Here is a 16,957-nt window from a genome sequence, read left to right as displayed (position 1 = left end):
CCACCCGTGTTAGATTCAACATAATGCTAAGCAATGCAGATTAGTAGCTTAAAGCAGGCTGATGTTTACTCTGCTCCCCAAACCATGTTTCTAGTTTGTGCATTAGCAGTTTAAAATGTTTTTGCCTAAAATACAACCTTCCCAATCCAAACTGCAGTTGTAATTGTTAATGGAAAAGGTAAACGTTTACATTAACTAAGACTGTCATGTTTCTACGGCATGTCTAATACAGGTTAGCTCGTATTTTACTTGTCACAAAATAACCAATTATCCAGTTTACAGACAAATAAAAATTTAAAAGTGGGTACATAATGTATACCAAACTGCTTCTGCAGACAAGTCCAATTTATTCGGGTGGAAATTACAAAAACTATGCTATTGCTTTGGAAGTACACTATATCAAGAAGAAGTTATAGGAAGTAAAAACATTTCTTGGATCATTAATATCTTTTAGAAGAATAAAATTCAGTAATAACCCATGAATTGCTGCACACTTGTCATCATCCTTGATGTTGAGTCAAGTTAGGACCGTTCTTATAAGGGTGAGATCAGCTGGAAAAGCTGGAAGGACATCATCAACCTGACCTCATTTCTTGTTGTAATAGAGGATATGACGGATGTTCAATTATCATCGCTCTCCTCATTGTTTGTCTGATTAGACATTGACATAGAATAAACAAGGGACACTTCTACTGGATAATTTGCTGATACCTAGAAGCCAAGGCTCTTAGTCTTCTCTGTCTCACCTCAGAGATTTCAGCAAACTGCGTGTTGGCCTGGCAGCACTTCTCCGCTGTCTCCACAGCCAGCTCATAGTTGTCCAGAAACGCCCGGTAAACTCCCAGTTGGCTGGCCTGGTGGACAGGAGGAAAAAAAGAGGATATAGGGAAGGGATGAAAACTGTGTTTTCATGAGTGGATTACACAATTTAAAATCTGTAAAGAGAAAGAAAGTTAGTTTTAGTGCAGCGATGGAAGATTTAAGTAGAATTAAATCCATGACATATAAAATATCGAGCATATCCGATAATATAAAAGAAGGTTCAGCCTTGAAAATGCGTACTGCAATAAGGAGATGCAGCAATCTTTAATTTTCATATCTTAGAGACCAGATTTTTCCACAAGTCACCATTGTCTGAGAGGTTGCGTATGTCTTGCAAAGAAATGAACAAACAAACAAACAAACAAACAAACAAACAAACAAAAAAACCATAAAAAAAACAATCAGCACAGGAGAACGCAAGAGAGTCAGATGATGACAACAACAAAAACAACAGCATTAACCAGGTGGTCCTTGCAGCACGTTACCATAGCAACAAGCAAGAAGTGCACTGTGCTGGGTTGAGTAATTAATGACTGGTGTAATGGAAGCTATGAAAGCACATTTAGTAAGCTGGGATGGTAGAATAAAACTCCAGCAAACGTTGCCTGCCAGCACTGTCATCCATCTCGCCAGCGAACAAAAGGACAATCAATTTTCTTGAATAAAAGCTGCTGGAGGAGCGATTACAGTGGAGCAGAGACGGTTTCCGTGCAAACGGTTGAGCCCCACGGACATCCTCACCTCTAAAATACACCTAAGCATGTGGAATATGAATTATTTAAGATTTTATTCCGAAATTTTAGATCAATATGAGCCAAATTCAATTCTTAAAGCGCAACTCAGACATTACTTGGATACTTCATCTACATTTCTAGCCATCATTGGTCAGAATTATTCCAATAACTATAACAGAAAGAAGAAGAGAAAAAGAGAGAGAACATCCAACCCTTCACCGTGTAGAAATATTGTTCACATGCAGCTACGGTAATAACGGCCTAGCAATACTGAACCATGGGGCTGGTCCGTAAATGACATCCAAGCAAAGCGTGGCAGTTGTGTTCAAAACGTTACACCAAAAAAAGAGCAAAGCTGCACAACGACAAACAAGATTAATCTTTAAGTCTTTACTGGCAAGACTGGATGGAAATCTGATGAAAATAAAGGAATAAGTGAGGGACCAGTAACATAACTAGGATAACTGAATGAAATGAATTAAACTGTATTTTCTGACTGTATCAAAGCAGTTATGTTCCAGAGCTGCAAAGCCCTGCAGGAAGGTGGACTATGGCCAGATTTTGAGTGAATAAATATGATCTAAATCATTCTATCTGTTGTGGTTTCTTTGCTCCATTTATGTACAGCCACTCAAAACCACCTGACAGACAAATGGAGCTATAACCGAGAGCGGAAACCTCATTCTGTTGCCTTTTTCCTATATGACCAGACTTATTTTGCTGCAGTTTCACAGCAAAGTACCATATAGATTTTGTAGAGAAACTCTGCTGTTGTAGTCTGTGTGTTCTGCATGATACATGCTTTCTGAAAGGATATGCCCTAAATCCCCGACTTTACAGGCCTTAGTGAGCATGGTAAATGTTACAATTCATGAAAGACTGCACACCACTAAGTCCACAAGCATCGCTTGTTTGGTAAAGGTTGCCAGAAAACAATGCTTCTCTCTCAAAAGAAAATGGCAAAGGCTTTTGGTAGAATTTCTTTTGCAAGCTATTTGGTTATAATGCAGTGTGTTGTGACTGGTGAAAACCAAACGCAACCGTCCCGCATGGTGACAGATGTGATAATCTGGCCTTGTTTTTCAGTCAATGAGTTGCACATGAAATGTGAGTTCATTTTCCCGAAAGCTATAGCTCAAGAGAAACTGGCTCATTCAACAGGACAGTGATCCCAACTACACCAGCAAACGTCCAAGAGAATGGCTGAAAAAGAAATAAATAAAGGTGTTGCAATGAAATACTGTGATGATAAATCAAGAGAGCTGAACAAAAATAATGCCTATAGAACAATGGTCCAAAATTGTTCCACATCTTCAAATACTTCCACAAGCAGCAACACCTTTCTAAGGCACAAAAATCTGAGCAAACTACAAAACTACCTACCATAACTACTTTTATGTTCTTCGATATTCTTCCAATCTTATATTTTTGTTGATTTGCTGCCATGTGGTAAGCATTTTATAGAGTCGTTTTTAACACATTACAGTAAACTTGTCTACTAATCATCTATAAATTGGAAATCATTCATATCTAAAACTGAATTTTTTTTTTCTTTTTGGCATAACCCACTCTGTGTTCATGTGGTACGTGACAACTGAATGAACTAGAACATATAGTCACAAGCTTTTTGAATGTTCATTTTACTTGCGTTGCTATCGCTGGCATTTACGTTGCATTTTTGAAGAACAGATCTCTCATTGTGTTTGCAAAAGCTATGTATAACTTTGAGGCAGCATTCCAGAGGGAGAACGCTGAACCGTTAAAGAATAAAATTAGTCTTAAACGGTTTCTTTTTTTTTTAATGCAGTACTTGCTGGCAGTGCAACTGCTCCAGAAATAAAGTTACGCACTTATAACTGTCAAGTAGAAAAGGCTACAAGGAGGAATGTGTGAACAAATCTGCATCACAGTTGAGGTCATTCACAGTATGACAGATTGCAGAGGTAAAATATCTGCCCGCTACACCCACAGAGCCCCACATAATGGCATGAAGGCTTACCAAGTACAGCGACGGTGTCAAAGCAGAAAATGTATTTGAACGGTGAATGAAAAAAAAGCGTCTAGGTTTTTGGATTTCTCAGCTGGGGATTTGTCCCACGAGAGAAGAGGTGTGGAATCCACAGAGGAAAACAACATCCGGCTCCAGGCACAATACAGCTATTATATGAAAAGACAGAATTTAGCCTTGTTTTGTACGTTGCTCATAACAGACTCAAGAGATTTTCTTATTAAAGAGAAAAAGTGCTGTTTAACACACTGCCCTACCAAAAAGGTCACCAGCTGGATTAAACCAAGCAAATAGTTCAGAGCCTCCCACCGGAAAAGCACTGCAGTGATTCCTATTTTTAATTATTTGATGACAAATCATTTAGTCCTGTCTAATGTCTGATGAGCATCGTGTCATCATGGAAAAGATGTTACTTTGTGTCAGAAGGGTCAAAGCAGTGGACGTCAAATGAATCAACCAAGATGACAGCTTAAAGGTATTGTGACATGAAAAAGACATTTTTCTTGATTTTTTGTGTTTTGTTGGGTGTCTTGACATCAATTACACCCAAAAAACAACGAACTTTTAACATTCAGTGTATTGTGTGCTTTCTGGGATTTTCCGCATAACTATGCAAAAACGGCCCATCTGGTTTGGTGGCGGAATGTGACGTCACGCCCCACTAAATCACCGCCCCCTCCACCCAGCTCCCTGCCTCCTCTCCTCTCCAGCGCACCATAAAGGCTGATTTATGGTTCCGCGTTACACCGACGCAGAGCCTATGGCGTAGGGTTACGCGGCGACGCGCACCATACGCTGAACCCTACGGTGTAGGCTCTGCGTCGATTTAACGCGGAACCATAAATGAGGCTTAACACGGAGCTGTTTAGAGCCTCTTTTGTTCTAATCACCGGAGGAAAACTGCTAAGAAGACCCGCGGCCACTGACTGGACTTAAGATAAGGGACACTGCTGCTTGCAGGCCTTTATTGTTATGATTGTTTGCTGTGGTTCGCCCTGCTGCTTTTCCGTGCATGCTTCGCCTGTCGCTCCCGGCTTAACTCTCCGACGCCGCTGTGAGCGTATGGCTGGGTTGGAGGAGGTTTGGAGGAGGAGCGGCGCAATGATTGACAGGAAAGGGGGAAAAGGAAGCGTTTTTCACAGCGCAAAAAAACACTGTAATAAAAAGCCAGGAATGGAGTACTAGAGTGAAGTTTTTCTTGTTACACTCTTTTAGACACATTTGAGGGATGTTGGCCAAGACTTTTAATAGTGTTAAAAGCATGTTAAAAATGATGTCACAATACCTTTAAAAGAAAAAAAAACCCACAAATGATTAAAAACCTGAAAGTATAGTGGCTAGAAAAACAAAACAAGAAGCATTTCTTGAGGATAAAACATTTTTAGAAAGGAATAGTGAATTTCTATTTTATTGTAGAGCCCTTATTTCGTCAAGCGAGTCAACATTGACTTGGAGATGGTACGACATGAAATGCTACAGATCCCATTATTATGGTTAATCCTGGGGAGGTCATCCACTTCTACAGTCCTCTCTGCATCTGGCAGGATTAAATCATTTGTTGTTAAATAATGAAAAAGTGTGGGATCTACCAACAAATCGATCTGAAAAGTTTGATGCAAATACAGTTAAAAAGGACCACGTTTCCCCTGGTTTTTCTTTGTTTTTTTTTGGTGCTTCATCTTTGAAAGACACGTTCAAAGTGAGTTTGCCAGTCTGCCTGTCTGCCAAGTAAAAGAAACGTGTTTTGAGGAACAGCAGCATCACAAGTGTGATTTTGCACTATTTTCAGCCTTCAAACGCTTCCCTCAGACACTCGCACTCATCGCCTGTCACAGATGCTTTGCCTCTTCCTCTTTTCTTTCCGCCTCTCGCCTCCCTTTTTCTGATGTTTCATGATTCCTAAGCCCGCACAGATTTCAGTCATGGTGAGATAACTCTATCATAGTTGCAGCAGCCTAAATCTTCTAGCCTTGGCGGCTCCCGCCGTCTTTCAGTCATCCCTACTCCCCACCAGTGCTCGAGTGCATCACCTCTTCTGCTCCCATCTAATCTATCCCTCCCTCTTTCTCCTACAAACTAGGATTGCTGTCATGTAGGACTTTTCCGTTTTTTTTTCCTTTTCTCTTGACTTTTTAATATCTACTGCCTGAAGCATAAGATCCATGGGCATACAGTAAAAACATGTTTGTGCATATTAAGGAGGTAAGTGACAAAGACAGCCGTTGTAAACACTTAAATACATCTACTCTATTTTTCAATTTAACTGTATAAGTACAAGAACTTAAAAATGCATTTCTTACTCTTCTGGCTCCATACCTTCAGCCTTGCCTAACATATTTGTAGGGTCAACTAATACGGAAGTCACCATTGTCCCGGTGTGCTCTGGTTCTTTTACGCCTACCTACTACTAAATATGTGGCAGTACTCTCAGACTCTGCTCACAGTCAACATCCGCTCTACTATGAACATAATTCTTTACTGCCCATATCAGAAACACATCATCACATATTTTTTTGGAGCTGAATGTGAGTCTTTTTTATTATTATTATTATTATGGGCATGCCAAGTAATGGCATGACCATATTGCAATCGTCCAGAATGGCCCAAAGGGCAATGTTGCTAGCATTTTGCTAACAAGCTAAAGTCGCAAAAGTCCCACTGCGCACCAGCGGGTGTACAGCATGACCCCGCTCTGATGTGGAAAAAGAAAATCCCCAAAAAATAAATCACGCCCGAAAAAATGAGAAAAAACATGAAAATGAAGGCGATATAATGGTATACAGAAATGTTTCCCTTTTCTTATTCTGCACGCTTTTTTCATCCGTTAATACGGCCCGAACTGGAACGGGCACCCATGCATGTCATACATCGTTGGATGCGTCTCCATCGTGCCTTGATGGGCATTACTTTTCTCAGTCCAAAGTGTTACCATGGCAACGCTAGATGCCAAAAAGCAAAAAAAAAAAAGGCGAAAATTATTGCTTATTGCTCGGCCGAACTTTATCGTAGAGACATAGTTCAAACTTTCAAACACACGGCCCGATTGGCACTAACGGACTGTACCACCTCATTATGACAATTATTACAGTTTTTGCGATATTTACCTTTCTTTTTTTTTAAATTCCCATTTTACTTTGGACGCTTGTTGCTAGGCAACAGGTTATCGTAGAGACGTCGTACAAATGTTCCCCGACTCGGCACGCTGTGGGCTTCAACATATTCAAATTTCATGTAGCTGTGATTTAAGGAAATTCTATGTCAAAATCCATGCCAAACGGCCCCATCCCAAAGGTTTATTAACAACCCTAAACCACACCCCCTGCAGCGAGCACAAGAATGTATGAAATGCAACCGTAAACATCTCAATCTGACATAGAACCACCCCAAACACAACCACTACAGCCCCAAACCAAAGCAGCAAGAGGGCAGTAGGGCATGCCCATGTCAAAATTTCATGAAATTGTTCTAGCTCTATGTGTCTGACAGTGTTGAGTAAAATAAGGCCAATTAAAAACAACCTTTCTTATTGTTTTTTTTTTTTTCGCTTGCATGCACCTACTTGACGTCAAAAGATTCAAATTAAATCCTAATGTCTAATCTACAGCCCAAAAGGCCCTTCTTGAGATAGATTATTAGGAATATATGAACGTGTGTGTGTGAGAGAGAGAGAGAGAGAGAGAGAGAGAGAGAGAGAGAGAGAGAGAGAGAGAGAGAGAGAGAGAGCAACTCCTATTTATAGCAGCTTCTTCGAGACACAAAGCACACAGTGCTGTGATGGCCTCAGCTGCCTCAGGCAAAAAGAGGGCATTGTGTAGCACGCCTGCACCTCCCTATGTGTGCATGTGTGTGTGTGTGTGTGTGTGTGTGTGTGTGTGTGTGTGTGTGTGTGTGTATTGAAGCATAAGTGACTCTAAGGATGGGAGAGACAGAGCAAGTGAGGGAGACACCAGAAGGAGAAGAGCAGCATTTCAGACAGAATTAACAAATGATTCACTGTTAGTTAATTGACCCAACGCAAAAATAATCAAACACAACCGATGTACCGTACATTTGGCCTCGGCATTCCTGGCAGAAACAGTTGTGGAACAGAAAGAGAGAAAGTGGCTGTTTCGATAGAGGGCAGATCCAGATTCAATTTGTCCAGATTCAAGGTGGCACACCAGAGCATCAATGCATAAATCAAATCTGCTACTTCATCAGTTTATCAGATTTAGCTGACAGTTTCTGCTCTTAAAAGCCTTCGTACCGATCAAACAACATTAACATGAATAAAGCCACTCCAGCCCAGATTGTTTGGCTGTAAACGTCACAACAAAACCCAAATTATTTTTCTAGTGCTGTCAACCTTTTCTTTGGTCCCAGTTGTGTCACTTTGATTAGTGGTTATGATAGGCAGTTTCACCCAGAAACATAGATGATGTCATGGGTACACAAGCCCAGCAACTGCAACCAGTCCAACCCCTTTACTCATACATCTTCTTTTGCTTTAAACTTTGAATGCACACAAGCGCAGAAAGCCTTACTAGTTTCTGGAAGAGGTCACCAACTCGCTGGTGGTGGCTCCACTGCTGGACACGGGGCAAAAGTCCATCGTAGAACTCCTTGTGAATCTCGTAGAGCTCAGGCACTTTGAAGAAGATGGTTTCTATCTGAGCCACAGTGAGGACAGGCTGTGACGTGGTGGCGGCGGCCTTCAGGGGCTTCATGGGCTGAGGAGAAAACAGACCAGGTGACAGGTGTGAGTGAGGCATTGCGGGGCATCTTCTACCAGTGACTACAAAACGGGTAGACTACACGGTACCGTAAAAGCAGAAAATGATCCGTTTAATCTGGAGTAAAGACCGTGTGAAACTCGCTCGGGGAAATACACCTAGTACAGGGGTCGGCAACCCAAAATGTTGAAAGAGCCGTATTGGACAAAAAACACAAAAAACAAATATGTCTGGAGCCGCAAAAAGTTAAAAGTCTTGTATAAGCCTTAGAATGAAGGCAACACATGCTTCATGTATCTATATTAGTTATAACTGGGGGTAGATTTATTTTTCATTATGCAAGTCGAAATGTTGAAAAAAAAGTCTAAATTTCGAGAAAAAAAGTCGAAATGTCGAGATTAATGTTGAAGTACAATTTCGAGAAAAAAGTCAAAATGTCGAGAAAAAAGTCAAAATGTCGAAGAAATAGTAAAATATTCGTGAAAAAAGTCAAAATGTCGAGATTAAAAAAGGAAAAGGGAAGAAAAAAAAGAGAAGAAAAAAGGAAAGAAAAAAGAGAAAAAAAAGAAAAAAAAGAAAAAAAAGGAAAAAAAAGGAAAAAAAGGTCAAACATTTTTGAAAAAGCTCCAGGAGCCACTAGGGCGGCGCTAAAGAGCCGCGGGTTGCTGACCCCCGACCTAGTACTAAATCAGGGGCCGGGTTCAACTGCTCGTGTAGCTGGAGTTCTCATGGGAACAGTGATGAATGTGACATCAGCATTGTCAATCACCCACATTAGATTACTAAGATCCTGGTCAATTATTGGGATAAGTAAGGAAAGAGGCAAGCAGCTCCTTTATATGTTTTATGGTTTTAGCCCCCTGAGAGTGATGTGATGCTGGTAGGTACACGATGCTGTGGGGGTTATTTTGCTGGGAAGGTTTAGCTCTCCTTGTCCTGTAGCGGGAAAGGTCACTGCAAATCAATAATTGTTTTGAGTAATTACTTTCAACCCATGATGAACTATTTCAATGCTGATGGAGTGACCTGTTTAGTGGCAACACTGCCTGCATCCAGGTGGCCTGACAGCGTGACTAAAATATCAAAATAGGGGCTGTTTTCTGAACGAAGGCTGGAGACTTGAGGACTAGACGCCACTGAAAGCACACTGGAGCTTACAAATAATATTTTTTCTGTTTAATTCACCACCTTTTTCTCCTTTTCTGCAATTATCTTTAATGCTGTTTCTTAATAATACATACAGTACATGCTACTTGTAACCAAGTCACACTGAAGTATATTTCCAACTGCATGTATCTCCCTGATTTCTTTGTTTTGTTTCAGATACTTTCTGCCAAACCACTTTTTTTTCTTTTCTTTTTTTTAAAGACACACAGTGACTCACCACTTTTATTTTACCAAACACACCAATGCCAAGGAGAAGTCTGATAGACAAACATTCAATTACAAATAAAATATTCACTCTTCCTTCTGTGTCTGTTTCATTTTTCACAAGCTCCTCAGTTAATGCTCTTTATACTAATTGTATTTTATTTTTTTGTCTAAAGAACATCCACCTTTTTCTTCTGGTCATCATGTTTATGACTGATTCAAGGCTGAAATGTTGAAGGCCATGAGATGAAATAATTGAGCTGAATTGAGGTGCTATTGTGAAGCAAACAGCAAACAGCAGAGTATAAATGTTGCTAGTCTTCAGTGAACACTACCCAATCCTAAGATTGATGGCTCTGTCTAAAACATTTTGGGCGATTAAAAAACAACTTTTGTCTTACAGATGCATCTACTGGCACTGAATAAAAACAGGGAGACATCTCATCAGATAATAATTCCTGTCATTATATGGGTCTGCCATAAATAATGTATATTTGAGCATCCTTACCAGCAGCAGAGCCTCCAGATGACTAAGGTATGTTTCTTCTGTGGCCAAGATCCCAGACAGGACCCATTTCCTCATCTCCAAACCTTTTTCTAGGTCACATTCAGTCTGTAAAACACACACAATAATCGTTTCAACATTACCCAATTATGTCACATTAAGTACACCAAACAGTTGCCAGTTTTAACCTCACTTTTCCTCACTGGTTTCATGCTGGGTGATCAGAAAGCATTCATTACATCAGATTAAGGTGAAATGACCTCTGATAACACTTGTAAGTCTTTAAATCGAAGCGTCATGGTAATAAAGTTTGCATTAAATTCTTGCATGATTTCTCTATGCAACAAAAGCATATTAAAATCATCCCTGGTTGCCTCTCCGTTCCCCTCAGCTGAGTCAAAGCTCACAGAGGAGCAGAGCCGAGAGAGGAAACAGGGAGACAGAAAAATTCCTCAGGCTGTCTTGTTTAACCACAAACTCTGAAATAACTCAAACAGGCAGGGTCTCCCATGGCAGAAAAAAAGAGAGGCTGGGGTAAAAATATGTGCATGTACAAGACAACGAATACACACACACACACACACACACACACATATACATATATATATATATATATATATATATATATATATATATATATATATATATATATATATATATATATACATATATATATATATATATATATATATATATATATATATATATATATATGAATGAATCCAAGTTAGGACTTAGCTCCTTAGGTTAAAAGGAAGAGGAAAAGAGAAAAATGGATGACAGATTATAAGAAAGGAGAAGAAGCGAAGAAAGAGGCAAAGCAAAGTCTGGTTAATTAGGGCAGAGAAGGAAGGGTAGAATATCTGACATAAAAAAGAGGATGCAAAGATAAAGGACAGGATTGTATTAGCTGAAACCTCCTGATTATGTGTTCACATGTGTTGACATTCTGTCAGGAATCCTCAGGTTCTCAGTGGATCTGAACAACAATTGATTCAAGATGTGGAAGGGCCTTCAAAATGACTCAGAACCGAGGGCATGAGATGGGCAGAGTATTTGTTAGAAGAGCACGTTCAGGTCTTTGCTGCTGTGAGTTCAATCGAGTCAGCTTGCTGGAGGCAAGATGAGAGCCAGATGAGCGGTGGGAACATATTTTTTTCATGATATTTGCTTTAACTTCCTGCACCTTTACATTTACATGGTAGAATCATCTAAAGCTGATAATGTTTTGTTCTGAATAAATAATGACTAATCATTTCAGCACAGTTCCCGAATTGATCTTTGTGTGTCTGATTGTGTCAAACTGGATTCAGTCCTACAACTGTGCACTGAATTCTGTTTTTTTTAACAACATTTTTTCATTATTTTATTATTATTATTATTTTATTATTTTACAAGTTCAAAACTTACCAAATGTACAAACATTTTCCACATACATACATACATACACATATATATACATACATATATATATATATATATATATATATATATATATATATCCCCTCAAATAATCACATGTACACACAGACAGTAAAAAAAATGTTTTAAATGTCTACAGACATCAAACTGATATGGTGCAAGAAAGTAAAATCATCACCAGTAGGTTTTGTTATTCAGTTAGTGTTATATATTTCGTTGGTCAAGAAAGACATAAATAAGTCCCAAATATCTAGCGCTGAATTCTCAATAACATTCAGAACGTCTATTGTATGCACATGCATGTACTAGTACTTAGATGTCTGTGGGTGTACATTCTACCTGATTAACAGGCCCAATGGCTCTAAAACCTCTCTACATGGCTGCTGCAACAGCTGGCAAAGATGTTTGGCTATTGATGAAAATGGCGTGACACTCAGACATGACACAGATACACAGTCGTGTATCAGTAACAAAGCACATGTTTATTATGCTAAATTGTAAAGAACTATAAAGTGACTTTCTTGTGTTGTTGTCACTTAAAACTGTTTTACACCACAGGACAGATTCAGGCATTCACAGTTCACAGAGTTTCAAGGAGAGCTTCATTCTGAGAGAGCGTATTTTAGTCGTTTTGTTTTTTTTTGTATATCCAACATATGAATAAATCAGAGGCATCATGGTGGGTCAGCATTTAAACCACCAACCTTCCTGATGGGTAGATCGCTACTCTACTTCAACTCTAGTACTATTCCTAAAATGTTTTTAAAGTAAATTACAATGTATAATTACACCTAAATACAGCAGCTTTCAGCCAGGGTTATCTACAACAGAAAAGCCTGATGTGGCATGTAAAACACTGCAATATGAGTGAATGATGAAAATAAATCCAGGATATGCCTGCCAGTAAGACAACACCAGGGTGAAGGAGGGAACTTTAACATCCAGACACATTTCACTGAACTAGCAGAAGAGATACGTTAAGAGTTATGTCATCCTTTCAAACCCCAGTCAACTCCCTAAGGAAGTTCACACATATCATCCTTTATTCATCACTGTGACAGCTAATAAGCCTGTCTCTGAGTTCACACTGAAGGTGGTGTTTGTCTGCATATTTGTAATCATAAAAAAGACAAACATGTTCTTTCCGCTCTGTTTTTTGTTTTTTCCTGGAGTTAATACACACCGAGCCAAATCATACAATGAGATTTGTCTGATCTCGATCTTCCTTAGTGCTGACTGAACATGAGATGAGGGGAGCGACAACAGTAAGAATATAGCTATAGAGTTTGATGAGCAAAAACTTTGTCTGCAGTGTTTCTGGTCTGAATCTGACTGAGGACCTTCAATTATTCCAAAAAGTAAGCAAAGAAAAGAGTGAGCTGTGGCTGTCCTTGAACTGCTTTGAGCATCCTCACAAGTAAGTTGCTGGCTTCTGATCAGTCGCTCGTCCCTCTTCCATTTCCAGTAGTAAGAAGAATCGGATTAGGAATGAACAAGAGCCACTGGGAGAAATTAAATCCGCAGTACTGTTGATGGTGACTCATCGTTGTGACATCATAAAATCATCAGCTCACAATGAGCCAATCACGGCTTGTCTGGGCTCTGACTCATCAGAGTAGGAGACATGAAAGATGCCTGAGGAAGAGTTGTCAAAGGGCAAATCCAGGACGACGGTAACTCCATTTTCATGGCAGTTATTGAAAGTGTGGCTGTGCGAGGAATATTTTGATGCATAATTCTTACAGTCTTAGATAATACATTTAACTGAACATCAGAAGATGTATGCTAGCCCCAGGTGTGCAGCATTGAGTCGTTCAAAGATTCTGCCTCTCAGCAAGCCTCTTTACTCAGCTGATTCCCCCTTTACAGTCTTTTGCAACAAATTTGTCTTCCTCTGTAAAGGAAATGGAAAACATAACCTAAAGCCTGATCATAGGAGTTTAAAAAAATACAAAAACATAATACCTGATAGTTTATTTACCAAGAAATACAGTCAATTAGCATACACTAGGGATGTCCCAGTCACATTTTCTTTTTGCTCCAGAGTCCAAGTCAGTCATTTGATAAATGCTGAAATATAGAAGACCTGTTGTAAAACAACAATGTTTTGAAATCTAAGATCAGCATGACACAATATGTACATGCATGTGGATGCATATTCAAAAATAAATCAGGTGGAGGTCGAAGTGCACAGGTCAAAGGCTGAATGGAGTCAAGCGACACAGCATTTATTGGCAGATTTGAGCCATCGATCAGACTGTTATCCCTGCACTCACCGGTTTAGACAAAGAGTGAGGAGGAAGAGAAACTGATCCAGCTTCATGACCACTGATGCAATTACGTCCTCAAGGGTAGAGTGAAGGAACGCCAATAAAAGAGAACAAATAGAATAGATACCTTGTGTGCCTACAGTAGGTGTACAATCTATGCTCATCTTCATCTGCACTCTGGGGTTGTGTGCATAAATGTTTCTATGATAATCTTTGAAGAGCACCAGAAGTCACAGATCACTGGTTTCTGGCAGACAAGAGGGACCAAGGGAGGAGGGGTAAGAGGATGAATGCAGGGATGTCGTGACAGTGGGGGCAATAGATTATTCTTCCAAGCAATCTCTGTGAGAAAAAGATATTGTGTTAAGGCAAATGAGTTACTTTAATGGATGAACGCTTCTGGGGTCATGAGGGGGAGGGATATTGTCCTCCATCAATTCTCTTAAATATTATCAGATAGTCTTTTTCTAGTGATGGCTCTTTGACAGAGTGAGATTGCTGTAAGAATAGATTAACCCAGTTATGGGTCTGCAACGAGGTCAAAATATGGAAGAATTGGGACAATTAGCCCATGAAGAGTGTTTCCAGGCACGTTTTTGAATTCTGTCTTGTTAGCTTTTAGCCTTCGTTTGTTTTCACCATCAAAGAAAAAGGACTTCAGAAAATCTGGCAGCTGTAAATTATGTTTAAGATTAAAGACTGCTTTTCTGATTTGAAAAGGAGATGATGAGCAGGCACACTGACCGACTTGGAGGACTCCAAGGATCCAGAGGAGAGCGTGTCCCGGCTGCTGCGGCTCTTGGAGCTGAGGTGAGGAGAGGAAGATGGCGAGTCATCAATGTATGGCAGGATGTCGTGGTGCCTCCGCTGTTCCTCTGCTCGGTCAGCATCGTAGCCATACGTTGGAGGGGTCCCAGTGAAATGACCATCTGTGGTAGAAGAATACCAAAATACAAGTTAGCCATATTGAATTTCCTATGGTTTGCGTCCACTTACTCTGCAATAAGTTGAATACAGTTGGCTGATTATTTATAAAATGCTATTACTGTAGGACAAGAAGTGTTAAAATGTCAAACTCGTTGGGAAAAACAGCACATCAAGCTAAACTTCAGCTGAAATAACTAAGTAAGTATATCACATGCAGTTTTTTTTTTCAATTTTTTTTTTTTTTTTTTTGTTTTTTTGTTTTTCCCTTATAAATATCAACAGACACGTTCCATTACAGACCTAAATGTGTACTAGTCTGTGCATATCAATAAATATATGTGCAATGATGCGCGTGTCTGTTGTTACAATACAACTGATCAGACCAAGCGCAGACACAAGCTGCTCTGATCCAGACGGTGGAGTTGGAACAAACTGTCACACAATGTCGAGAGAACGAGACAGATTCAGGAAATTTCCATCAGGGGATGAAAAAAGAAAAAAACTAAAGAAAATGGAAGAGTTTAATGCCTCTCTGAAAGGCTCGTTTGATAAATTTGTTACAAAAATCACTGATCCGACCGGGTCTCAAGCAGCCGTGGGGCCCCGCGTCGAGGCAAGAGATGATGATGGGGCAGGGGAAGGTATCCAGTATTTTGCTAATTGGAGAGTTAAAATTGCACATATAGACACTCAATCCGACCCGAAAAACCCAAAAATTTTGCGAGGGCCCCCCCTCCACCATTTCGCACAGGGCCTCGCAAATCTCCCAGGCGGCTCTGATCACATGCATGCTGTTATGAGCGACTTGTTGAAAACCACTAATTTTATGTTTTTTTAACAGCATTTTTGTGAAACTAAGATATAAATCGCCCTCTAAAATATTGCTTGCTTTGCAAATCATCAAAATCTATATTTATTAAGAAGCTATATTGGTGGCACTCTTAAGACAAAGACAGGGAGATGTGTTTCACATTTAATGATTTGGCTTCAAGCTCTCAAGGTTGAACTCCTGCAGAGTTAATTTCCAACACTAATTAATGCAGCTCCAGAAAGTGGGACACATAAAATGAATTTCTCCTCAATCTTTGCTCATACATTCACACAAAAACACGAAGCTCAGGGAGGAAACACTGGAAAAGGCTCATTTAAACTGGCTGAGGGTTCAAATTAGTTGAACACAGAGAGCAGCATCTCAAGGGAAATTCTCAGCAAGCCCTCCCTGACCTGCTTCTACAGCGGGCTCTATCACTTTCTCTGTGGGAAAAGAGCAGCTCTGCCAGCACAAAGTGCTTCTGCCTATGATTATGAGTGCTGTCCTTTAAATAGAGAGGTGAGAGAGCTGGAGACAGCAAGGCGCAAAGGTCAGGGAGCTGGTATTAAGCAAACTCCAAATTGAACAGGAATGACTTGCTTTACAATGTTACTCAATAAGGCCATGTGTTTCACTGACACTCAAGTTGTGTGGTTAAAACTGTTCTTCCCAGAAATGAAGGGAAGGACATTATGAGTCTCTAAATACCCATGCTCATCTCCTCAGAGTCCTGGATTCAACAAAGCTGCACTTCTTTTTGAGCCAGACTGAGTGCTGACTCAGAACAAAAAACAAAAAAACAGTGCTCTCCAACATCACAAACGGTCAGACTAGTCTTCACGTCGTAATCAGTCCCTATTAGGGCTGTTCGATTTTGCCCAAAAATAAAATCTCGATTTTTTTCTCTCAAAATCCGATTTTCGATTACGATTATTTTGTGAATTGAAAAAAGGCAAAGAAATGATTTCAAATATGCTGTTTTTTTATTGAACATTTGCCCCATTGGGCTTTATGTGCAAACTTTGCTCTTATTAAACCAAAAATGAATGAATAAAGTGCAAAACTCTGTAAAATAAGTTTTTAAAAATAAAAAAAATCAGCAAATCAGCACTTGCAAACATACAGTAAGTTATATTTCCAATTAAATAAAACAAGACATTTTCTAATTAAACTAAACTGGGTCTTTGCATGCTAAATAATAATGCAACCCATGAAGGAGGTAGAGGTGTGTAATGTCAGTCATTACATTTGCTGTTCACATTTGCAAGTTTTTTGCAAGGAACACGAGCCGGTCTACGGCATCTGGCTTGAGGGATGCCCGGTGGCATGTTACAACGCCCCCTCCTACACTAAAGAGCCTCTCCGATGGGGCACT

At 39.8% G+C, this 16,957-nt stretch overlaps 1 protein-coding gene across 1 annotated transcript in view; it reads right to left on the bottom strand.

Annotated features, from left to right (window-relative positions):
* Positions 1–16,957, bottom strand: part of LOC133455345 (breakpoint cluster region protein-like) — a 99,947-nt gene that overhangs the window by 27,522 nt on the left and 55,468 nt on the right. The window contains exons 2-5 of the mRNA XM_061734318.1: positions 14,589–14,773; positions 10,156–10,260; positions 8,088–8,273; positions 747–854 (exon numbers count right to left, since the gene is read on the bottom strand). Of these exons, the coding sequence (XP_061590302.1) occupies positions 747–854; positions 8,088–8,273; positions 10,156–10,260; positions 14,589–14,773 (584 nt within the window). The remainder of the gene's footprint in view (positions 1–746; positions 855–8,087; positions 8,274–10,155; positions 10,261–14,588; positions 14,774–16,957) is intronic.

The sequence above is a fragment of the Cololabis saira genome, chromosome 11 (assembly GCF_033807715.1).
Source record: "Cololabis saira isolate AMF1-May2022 chromosome 11, fColSai1.1, whole genome shotgun sequence".
Lineage (NCBI taxonomy): Eukaryota > Metazoa > Chordata > Actinopteri > Beloniformes > Belonidae > Cololabis > Cololabis saira.
The sequence above is the reverse complement of the archived record's forward strand: the minus strand, read 5'-3'. Positions and strand labels throughout refer to the sequence as shown.